Source organism: Loxodonta africana, chromosome 3 (genome assembly GCF_030014295.1).
Source record: "Loxodonta africana isolate mLoxAfr1 chromosome 3, mLoxAfr1.hap2, whole genome shotgun sequence".
In the NCBI taxonomy this organism is placed as follows: domain Eukaryota; kingdom Metazoa; phylum Chordata; class Mammalia; order Proboscidea; family Elephantidae; genus Loxodonta; species Loxodonta africana.
This window is the reverse complement of record NC_087344.1, coordinates 27,775,582-27,786,634: the sequence shown is the minus strand read 5'-3', so window position 1 is coordinate 27,786,634 and position 11,053 is coordinate 27,775,582. Positions and strand designations below refer to the sequence as shown.

General features: G+C 57.4%; 1 protein-coding gene across 1 annotated transcript; it reads right to left on the bottom strand.

Annotated features, from left to right (window-relative positions):
• Positions 1-1,291: 1,291 nt before the first annotated feature.
• Positions 1,292-3,760, bottom strand: NANOS3 (nanos C2HC-type zinc finger 3). The gene is made up of 2 exons (XM_003413335.3): positions 3,295-3,760; positions 1,292-1,474 (listed from the first exon to the last, which is right to left on the bottom strand). The coding sequence occupies exons 1-2, from the start codon at positions 3,758-3,760 to the stop codon at positions 1,407-1,409; spliced, it is 534 nt and encodes a 177-aa protein (XP_003413383.1). The 3' UTR covers positions 1,292-1,406.
• Positions 3,761-11,053: the final 7,293 nt, after the last annotated feature.

Sequence of the window (11,053 nt, the reverse complement as noted above, 5' to 3'; positions counted from 1 at the left end):
GGCTCAGGTGCTGCCACTTTACAGAAACGCTACTTCCATTAAATCAGCCAGGCCAACTCCTCCGCTTCTTACACTGGGGAGACCCAGTGCAGGAGGAGAACAAGGTGAACGGGCCACGGTCTCCTGCCATATCGCCCCGAAAAACGCACTGAGCGCCCTCCTCAGCCCCTCCAGGACACATTCAGAGACCCTGGGGCCGAGAGGAGCCCTCTACTCTTTCCTTTCCCCTCTCTCCCCTCCACACCTGGGCTGCAGGCTGAGAGCTCCCTCCCACCCCAGCTCACCCAGCCCTCCTCCTGGGTTGGAGAAGCCAAGGGTGGGCGGGGATTGGGCCGTGAGTGGAGCCTGGCCCCAGTGCCAGCCCTCAGTTTGGGGGAAGAAGGTGGAGGGACCACAGCCAACCAGCTTCCTTTAGCACAGCCCCCACAGGGTCAGGGAGAGTGAGACAGAGATGTTGAGGAGGCAGGTAGGGGTGTGGGGGTTCCCCCAGGTGCATCCACCTTATAGAGAACCAAACTGGAACCCACACTTCCTGTGATGCCCCCCTCCATTCCTGCCCAAGCAGATCCCCCAAACAACTACCACAGTGCCCTCGGCCCAAGGCTCTGGCTGGCCCAAAACCCCAGGACATAGTCCTGCCCATCAATTTGTCCTTCCCATGTTCTGAGCTCCTGGCGGGTATCTGCATCACCCTTTGTCCTTGGGGCGCCCATGGTAACAAACATTCATGTAAAAAAGATGGGGCTTCCAGTTCCCCCCTCATATCAGCCTCCGCCTCTGTGTGGGGATCCTGCCCATCTCTGGGAGTTTGAGAACACCTGCTGTTGCAAAAATGCCCCGTTGCTGACACATGGTCACTGAGGATGTTCTCAGAAGTTCAGGCCGGGCCACCTCTCGGAACCCCACAACTGCCTTGGGACGCCCACTCCTGTCTCAGAACAGCAGCTCACAGGCACAAATCCAACAGGTATTAATCAGGACAGCAGTCAGGGAGAGTGGAGGTCAGTAACACACAGGGCTGATGCAGCCGGGAGACAAGAGGGGCCCCCAGCCCAGGGCTCAGGATCTCCAGGCAAGACGGCCTCATCTGACACTGCTGCGTTCATAAGGCGTTTATTGCGTGCTGACTCCGTATGCGCGTGAACAGGACAGGCTGGGGTTGAAGGGCTGGCAGTTTGGTGGGGAGGGTGGGGGGGTACCTGAGAACCTCTCTCCTGCCCCATATGAGCTATTTCAACTATGCCCCTGGGCCTTGCTCCCTGCCAGCCCCGGTGGCCTCAAGCCCAGGCCTGGGGGCCGGTCCTTGCAGGGTGTCTTTCCCTGAAACCCAGCCTCCACCAAGCTTGGGTCTTAGTCCCCTGGTGAAGGCAGGATTCCTGGGGCCCTGTCCTCCCAGCGCTGGCCTCCTAGGCAGAACTGGAGGGACTACAGGATGAAGGCGAGGGTCCTGAAGACTTCCCAGCACCTTTGGAACCTGGATTTTAAAAGGGAGGAGGGGAGGGAAAAAAACACAATATAAAAAAATATATAGGAAATGATTAAACACGCCCCAAGTCCTAGCTGAACCTTCAGCGCTGCCCGGGCTCTGTCGCCACCTGGGGGCTGCTCCTGGGAATAGCAATTCTAGAACATGCCTGAACCAGGGCTGGCCCCAGGGGGACCTGGAGCCTAGACGAATGACACCACCTTCTCACCTCTGCAGGGCTCTGCTGACCCCGATTTGTTATTAACCCCCAAGTAAGTTACCAGGGAGGCCTCAGGCGGCCTTTTTGAGTCAATATCCTGGCGAGGGCTCCTCCAGCCCTCCCTGCCTTAAAAGGAGGGGAGTTTTTCAGTTCCTTTGAATTTAGGGGAAAAAGGCGAGTTCCAAGGCCATCATCTCTGTGTTCCCTGTACTTCCAGCATCTCCGAGACGAACCTCATCAAACCTCACAGGGAACAGTATCTGTTCCTGCAGGGGCCCCAGAAAAGCATCTTTCATCTGGGTCACAATACTCACTGAGCAGCTTTGGAGACAAAGAGGGGCCAGGCCCACCTGGCCAACACCTTAAGGTGCTCAGTCTGATGGGGGAGGCAGGACCCCCCCCATGGGGCCCTCTAGTGGCAGACTTCCCCTACGGCAATTAAAGGTGCTAAGTTGGTTTTCTCTTTTAAAATCCCGGAAGATCTTTTGTGCCAGTAATAATTGTTGCGATTTTAAGCCAGCGGCTCCTCAAAGCCTGGCCCTCAGGGCCCCCCCAGCCCTGCACAATCAGAATCTGCATTTAAACAGGATGCCAGATGAAGTCTAAGGAGAGCCTGGGGAGGGGAGTTCCCAGCCCCCACTGCCCTCGTGAGCAATCCACACACCCCAGACTCAAAACCCCCTTCTCCATCCAACCTGCTGCTCCCCCAAGGCTCAGGCCTTCTGCCTTGGTACAGTCCCGACACTCTACCTGGGAGACCAGATCTGCCTCCACCCTACCAGTGCTCTCAAACCCTTCTTATGGTACAGCTGCCCATCCGGTAGCCACTGTCTTTGCTCTGACACAAATCTGTCTGACCTTGCCTTTTCCATGGCTCCCCAGTGCCCAAGTCCAAACTCTTGAAGGGGACCTGCAAGGCCCTGTAAGCCCCTAGCTTGCCCCAAAATCTGACACCCCCCTATACGCACACATACACCCTTCCTCCCCTAGACACGCTGAGCCTCAGATTGCCTGAACAGACCCTGTTCTGGAGTTGAAAGCCCTGCACACCCACCCTGGAGCCTGGGTCCCACTTCCCTGCCCCCCACCTAACCAAGTGAGGCCTCCAGAAGTCACTTCCTCCACAAAGCCCTGGTCTGGGCCCCCCAATTCAACACCTCTCACCCAGCATTTTAACTGCTGCTCTCCCACTGCTGGCCCGGCCCAGCAAACTATTTGGTAAGTGAGTGGATATGAGGAAGCCAGGCTCAGAGCTTCTCCATGCCACACAGTTCTAAGTGCCCCCCAGGACTGAAGCCCTTGCAGTAACTACATTTATCCCACAGTTACACTCCTGCCAGATCACCGCGCCTGGAAAAGGATAGCATTATCTTCCACAGGTCCAGAGAGGGAGAGTGACTGTCCCAATGACACACAGCAAAATTGGCCCCAGCTTCTCCATGACAAGCACCACCTCTAGAAGGCTATCCTAAACTCTACATGGATCCCTGCCCCTCCCTCAGCCCTCCAGAGTGGGCACTGGGTTAATCCCACTTCACAGAGGCCCAGAGGGGTACAGTCCCATGCTCAATGTAGTCTGGCTCCAGGCCCCCTCCACAGCACCCCTAACCCCAGCCACCTGTTCCTCCTCCTCGTCGATGCCCTGGGTCCTGTGTCCTCTGTTTGTCAGGCCGGGTGAGCCTCTTGCCAGCCGAGTTGCGAGTGGTATAGCTGTAGACTGAGGTGTAGCCCTGGCCAGTGAGCGGGCAGAAGCGGCGGGTGTGGGCACGCTCGCGAGTGGCGCCACACTGCGGGCACACGTAGTCTCGCAGGATGGGACACAGCACCCGGCCCGCCTCGTCCTTGAGCACGTGGGACTGGTAGATGGCCCGGGACTCGCCGTTGTGTTTGCAGAAGGAGCACAGGCGTTCAGGGGCCAGGGAGGGTTCCATGCTGGGCCTCTGATCCCCTGGACCTGGCGCTGGCGCTGGCTCTGGCTGGGGGTCCAGCCTGCTCTCAGGCTCCTCTTCCCCACGCACAGCCCCCACCAGGCGTGCCAAACCCAGGTAATCTGTCCACAGATTGAAGGTCCCCATGGCTTGGGGGGGACAGGCAGAGAGAGAAGCAAACTTGCCTGCCAAAGCTCAGCCCCTCACTCCCTGCCCCTCCCTGGAGCCTGGGAGTCTGTGGGCTGTCTGTTCCCTCCTCTTACCTCCAAGGGGTGCGAAGGGGGAGGAGCAGACTGAGGGAGGCTCCTTAGTGTCGCAGGGGGCCTTGTTGACGCCCCCATCAATGCACCTGCCAAGGGGAGGTACTGGTCTCCTGGGTAGGCTGGGGCGACAAGGCTGCAGGGGAGCAGCCAATCTGGGCCCACACCCTCAGAGGGCACTGAGGCCAGCCAGGGGCGATGGGGGTTTGGGGGCAGGGCCAGGTGCCCCTGGGCTCCTGAGAGGGTTGCTAATGTTTAGCAGCCTCTGGAAGGGGGGTGGCCTCTGGCTCCTGGGTTGTGGGGGTGTTCCTACCCTAGGGCGGGGTGTGTCTGTGTGTGAAACAAAACCCTGCAGGGGGGTGGGGGAGCAGAGGCTGGGCATCCCTGGGAGTACATCACAGGACAGGCTATTGGGGGACCCTCAGCACTAGCCGTCTCCTTGGTCCTCCCCACTCAAAGGAGACCCCATCTTAGCCTGGGGAGGGTGGAGTGTGGCCAGGAGTCACCCAGGTGGACAGAGACTTCCAGGCAGAGGGACCAGCTCATGTAAGGGTGTGCAGAGGGCAAGAGGGAGTCCAAGAGTGCCAGGAGGGTGAGAACGCCATCCCAGGACCTGGAAACGCCACGACCCCGCCATCCCAGGACCTGGAAACGCCACGACCCCTTCCTCCCTCCTCCTTTCCCTGTTCATTCATTCAGGAAATCTTCATTGACCCCTCCTGAGAACAGAGCTTGCTGCCCTCTTTAGAAAGGTTTCTGGTCACCTCCCTCCACCCAGCTTTGCCCCCACCCACCCTCCAGGATTTAGTCCTCAAATCCAGTCCACGTCCGTAAAGATCCCTGACACCAGCCCTCCACAAGAGGTAAGAGGCTGGGGGTCAGGGCAAGGGATGGGCTGAGAGATCTGAGGGAGCCCGGGGGCCTTGTCCCCCTCCCATCCCCCAGGCCGTGTCTGGCCCAGCCACAGTGACATTCATCCCCCGGTGGGTCTGGCCTCCATCTTCACAACCCACCGACAACAATGAATGTTGATTGTGACCTTCGCTGTGGCCTAGGGGAGGGGTATGCTTTCATTAGGGCTCCACAGTCCCAGCCGGCTTCCCTGTCATCAGCACCTCCGCCCCCAGATCTCAGGTGTGGTTGCAACAGGCAGATGGCAGTTCCAGGCCTCGGGGTCCACTCAACGGTCGATGGTTTGCCTGTGCTGCCCAAACTCACCGACAGGTTGAATGTTCCCCCAAACCCTTGGTGGATTCTCCAGAGACCAAGTGGTGGAGGGGTGGTGGAGAGGGAACCCGGCAAGGTAGGGGGAACAGAGGAGAAAGAGTAAGGGATTCACTGATTGTCATTAAGTCAGCAAACAGTTACTAGGTACACACTGTCTGTCCCAAGCCAGAGAAGAACATGGGGCAAACAGCAATACAAAAACAAAATCCACTGCCCTCGGGCTGACTCCCACTCATAGCGACCCTATAGGACAGAGGACAGCTGCCCCAGACGGTTTCCAAGGCTGTGATCTTCACTGAAGCAGACTGCCACATCTTTCTCTCGCCAAGCCAAGCGGCTGGTGGGTTCACTCCGCCAACCAGTCCAGCCGAGCGCTTAACCACTGCAGCACCAGGGCTCCTAAAAGTATTAACAACAGTAAATATTTATGTAGCCCTTGTCCATAAATGCAGCAGTGCCTGATGGTAACTTCTGGAATCCTCCAAATGGCCCAGGAAGGGGAGAGTGAGACCAAAAGGCACAGCTAGTGAGAGGCAGGGAAGGCATTCCAGGGGCCCAGATGTCTGCCCCAAAAGTGTCTAGCCACAGGGCCCCCTCCCTTGGGGCTTCCACCCAGAAGGCTATAAACAAGTCATTTTAATACAATGTAACACCTTCAGCTAACTGTGTTCCCACCACTATTGTTTATGAATCATAACAAGGGGGTGTCAGCATGAGGCCACAGCCAGACCCTGCCCTCGGGGCCCACAGCCCCATTTTACCTGGGAGAAGCGCCAGGAGAGAGAAGGAGGGAAGTCACCCTCCATCCTGCAGGGAGTGGGGGTCTCTCGGGGTGTACTCATTTGAACTCCGGCTCTTCTGGGGCCACCGACTGAGAGCTTAGCCACAGGAGTGCTGCCCTCAGGATGTGGGGGTGCAAAACCGCACCCCAAGGCCTTGAAACAGGCTGACTAACCCCTCCTCAGGCCCTGACTGCAAGATGCCGCTCCCCCTTTTCTCATGAGCACAAAAGCCCCCAGTCCCTCCCTCCAGCAGCTGGGCAGAGTTGAACACCCTCCTCCTTGGGGTCCCCCCACGCCCAGGCTCAGGCCTGCAGGTATACCCCACCCCCAGCCAAGCAGCAACCAGGGAGAAAAAAGGGTGGCCACCCTTAACCTGGGCCTGGGGACCCCCCAGGATGGCCTAGAAAGGGACATCTGGACATCCTAATGTCTGGGTCCCTCCCTGGCAGAATTCCAAGGTAGATCAGGAACCCCAAGTATGTTGGGTTTGGGTGACCCCCAGAATGTCAGTTGGTGGAGGCTGCAGTCCCCCCAGGCCTTGCCCACAAGACCTCCCATGCAGAACCTGCCACTCTGCAGCCTCCAGCCAAGGCCCATTCCAAGGCCTACCCCTTAAGGCTGACCTACATATTACTTGCCCCTAGAGCCCTAAAGCCTGTCCATCTAGAGTCCCGTGGGCCTGGCCCCCTAAACTTGTTTTCCAGGAGCCCAGCCCCTCTTAGGCTGGCTCTGATCCCCGCCCTCAGAACCCACCCCTTAAGGCTCCTCACCTATTGTCTACTGGGAGGGGAGCCCTGCCTCCTTAGAGCCCTCCCCTGAAGCCCACCCACCCAGACACCCAAGTAGGCCAAGTTCCTAGGGATCCCCAAGCCGGCCTCCATGGAATCCAGCCCCCTCCCACAGGCCCACCCCCACCCAGTCTCATCCCCACCTCCTGTTCAGAGTTCAGGGTGGAGCACTTTCTCCTGCATCCATCCGCCCCAGCCAGTAGGCCCCCATTTGGGTGCAGGGTTGGTGGTGGCCCGGAGTTGTGCCCCTTCACCCCGCACAAGTATCCAGGCCCTTGGCTTAAGGACTCTCTCCTCTGAGGGGTGACAAGGGGAGTGAGACGCTGAGGGAGCCACAGGGTCTCCTGCTTTGAAGATTGGGTGCTAAGAAGGTGAATGCTTAGAGTTGGGAGTTAGTGGTATTACCACTGCCGTTGAGTCGATTACGAGTGGTATTAAACCCACTGTCGGGAGACTCATTTTACCAGTGGGGATGCTGAGGCTCTGAGAGCTAGGACCAGAGGGGGCGCAGAGGGTATTCCTGAAGCTATAATGGTGGGTCATTAGGCCTGCAGCCCCATGGGGGAAGGGAGACTCCCAAGACACCTTCTGTCTTGCTTCCCTCTGAGGGCTTTGACCTTGACCTGCCAAGAAGGGGAGCCCTGTAAGGGTCTCCCCAAGGCTGGGAAAGACCCTCCTGAGGGGTGTCTCACCCTGGCGTCGGGAAGGCAGCAGCAGGGCAAGAGGCTACGGCTGCAAGTCAAGGGGGTGGGAGGGGCCTCAGCCCCCATCTGGCCCGCAGGTGGGGTGGGGCCGTCTGGCCCTGCGGGTTCGGCCTGTCTCCCTTTGTCTGCTGGTGGTTGGTCGCAGTTGCTTTCCCGCCCTCCGCATCTGTCTGGGTCCGCCTGTCTCTTTGTCAGCCTGGGGTCGCCTGTCTGAGGCTGATTCTGTGTGTGTGTCTGGCTGTCGGTGCGCCCCTGTGTGTGGCTGGCCCTTTACACCCATCTTCCTCTTGGGGTTGGAGCAGGTCCTGTGGGTGTCAGCCACTACCCCCCCTTCTTCTGACTGACTGGGCTAACTGTCCCTCCTGCCAAGAGTCCCTGAGGACAACTAGGGTTGCCTGGACCTCCTATTGCGGCTCTGACCATCTGGGCATGAGCCTGATCTACCCTTGAAGCCCGGTGGTATAGGGAGTGTGGGGGGCAGGAGGAGCTGTCTCCTCCCTCCCCGCCCCCACCCTGTGCAGGCCATTGTGGCCCTCCTGCTTCTTCCGCCTCCTTAGCCCCTGGGACTCCCACCCCCAGCTAGGAGGGTCTGTCTGGGGCAGAGGATGGGTCTGAGTAGGGTGAGGGGAAGCCCTCCAGAAGCCACGCTGACCCAGGAGCCCTGCCCCCTTCCTGGGGTCCTGGAAGGCAGGACAGCTGTGGGGTCTGGGGGTCAGGGTCGAAGGTGAGAGGTCCCAGCGGAGCCAGATGGGCAGGCAATGGATGGAGGCAGCTCTGCGTAGTAGCTGTCAAGTTGAAGAACAAGGGGTGGGGGAGGTGCCAGGCCAGAAGCAGGAGGTGACGTCTGGAGGCCTATGTGTCCGTGTGTGTGTGTGTGTGTGTGTGTACACATGCGTGCGCGAGTATTTCCCTCTGTGTGTCCCTTTGTGTGTGTGTGTGTGCGTGCTTCCCTCCCTGTGTCCTTGTGTGTGTGCTTCCCTCTGTGTGTGTGTCTGTGTGTATACATGTGCGCGAGTACTTCCCTGTGTGTCCCTTTGTGTGTGTGTGTGTGCGTGCTTCCCTCTGTCTCCCCGTGTGTGTGTGTGTGTGTATGTGTATGCACTTCCTTTTGTGCGTGTCCCTGTGTGTCTCTGTGTATGTCCTGGGGTGTGTGTCCTTCTGTGTGTGTCCCTGTGTCTCTGTATGTCCTGAGGTATGTGTCCCTGTGTGTCCGTCTGTCTCTGCGTATGTCCCTATATGAGTGTCTCTGTGTGTCCCTCTGGGTATGTGTGTCCCTGTCCCTGTGTGTCCATCTGTCTCTGTGTATGTCCCTATATGAGTGTCTCTGTGTGTCCCTCTGGGTATGTGTGTCCCTGTCCCTGTGTCTATATCTGTGTCTCTGTCTCTGTGTTCCTCTTCGTCTCTGGGTGTGTGTCTCCGTCCCTGTCCCTGTGTGTATATCTGTGTCCCTGTTTGTCTCTGTCCCTGTGTATGCTTCTTTGTCTCTTAGTGTCCCTCAGTGTATTGCTGTATTTTGCTCTGTGTCTCTAGGTATGTCCCTGTGTGTATGTTTCCCTGTGTGTGTGTCTGTGTCCCCATCTGTATGTCCCAGGGTGTGCGTCCGTGTGTGCATACTTCTGTGTATGTCTCTGGGTGTGTTCCTGTCCCTGTGTGTGACCCTGTGTGTGTCCCTGTATGTCCCTCTGTGTCTCTGTGTATGTCCTTGTGTGTCTGTGTATGTGCATGGGCCAGCAGGGAGACTGGTTGGTCAGACAAAGAGCCCATTATGGGGTTGCAGTGACAGAGTGAGCCCTGTGGCGGTCCCCAGGTGGGGGGCTCATTGATGGCCTGGGCTGTCTAGACTAGGGGGCAGGGGCTCCTGGTTTTGATGACACCTGCGTGGCCTCTCAGGTTCCTGCCCTGCCTTCCCCATGACGTCTCCCCAGCTTCCTTTCCAGCTGCTAGAGCCTTTCACGCCAGGGTCCTCAGACAAGGGGCTCGTCTGTCTTGCCCAGATGGGGCGGTGGGTGGGCCAGGAGCCGGAGCTTCCTTCCCATGTCCCACCGGATGTGGGACCTGAGCTTAGGGGGAGGCTAGGAGGCCCCACTTCTCTGTGGTTGGGGTTGAGGGCTCTGGAGGAAAAATCCAGACCCTTCCACTGAGGCTCACGGTACAGGGCAACCCTGGGTCGGGTCTGGTGGACTCTGTGTGAAGGGGCAGGGGCTGTCTGTGAGCCTGGGACTGGGGGGCTCAGTGGGCTTCAGGTCAGGGCTATTCTGGGGGGGTTGTGTTGGAGGTCCATGGGCATCTGTGTGTCCTGGTGGGTAAGTGGGTGCACTGTGTGTGTCAGGACCCCCATGGGCCTCTGATTGTGTGATGGTGGACGTGCTTTAGGCAATTGTAGGGAATTGCAGGTCGACGTAGGAGGCCTGGTGCCTTAGTGGTTAAAAGCTCAGCTGCTAACCAAAAGGTTTGCAGTTTGAATCTACCAGCTGCTCCTTGGATGGAAACCCTATGGGGCAGTTCTACTTTGTCCCATAAGTCCCTATGAGTCGGAATTGACTTGACAGTAATGGGTTTGGGTTTTTTGTTTTTGGTGCAGGTGGATGTGTGAGCCAGTGTTCGTGGATGTCTGTTGTCTGTCGATGTCACCATGGGTGACTGCAGTCTGTGTGTCATCCGATTAAGGGCCTCCCTACTAAAATGCGAGGTCCAGGCAGGCAGAGACTTTTATCACTTGTTCACAGCTATGTCCCCAGTGCCGGTCATGTAGCAGATGTTCAAGAAACAAGTGTGGAGTCTGAATATCAAAGTGGCTTTGGATTTCTGCATGTCCCTGTGTCCATTTTCCTGTGGGAAACCAGCTGTACGTGCCCAGGTGCGCATGGTATTGTGTCTGTGATGCTCTGTCAGTGTGCGTGTCAGCATCGTTACAGGTATCTGGAAAGCCTGGTGGTGTAGAGGTTAAGAGCTACGGCTGCTAACCAAAAGATTGGCAGTTTGAATCCACCAGGCACTCCTTGGAAACTCTATGGAGCAGTTCTACTGTGTCTATAGGGTCGATATGAGTTGGAATCGACTCGAGGACAACAAGGAAGGTGCATACCAAGTGTTAGGGTGGGTGTCAGCACTGTTGGGATGTCAATACTTCTTAATGGGTGTTCCTGTGGCATTGGTTTTACTGTGGACAGCTGTGTGTCAGCGCTCTTGGCTGCTATTGGGGGGTCCATATGTCAAGATTATGGGGACCCTTTGTCAGGATGCCCCTCTCTCTGCAGGTCTTGTACCCTCTGAGTGTGTGTCCTTGCTGGGCAGACACATGGACGCCTAAGTGTGCATGTCCATGTCATTTTGGACAATGGTGTCTATGTGTCCCTGTGTTGGGGAGTTTATGTAACTGTGGTTGTCAAGGCTTCTCTGGGTGACAATTTGTGCGTGATTGGTACAGTGAGCATCTGTGTGTCTGTATGTCAGTGTATGCATAAGGCTGTGTATCTACATTGTGACCACTGTGGGGAGTGGCTGAATGTTTCCGTGTGGCAGCATTTTCAAGGTGTCCGTCCTGAATGACCCCATCACCTGAACGACTGCATCACCCTTGCTATTTTGTGTGAACACATGGCAGTGTTATGGTGGGTGACTGTGTGCACATGTGTGTGCTGGCGTTACTGTGGACAACCCTGGATGTTATGTGTCCCTG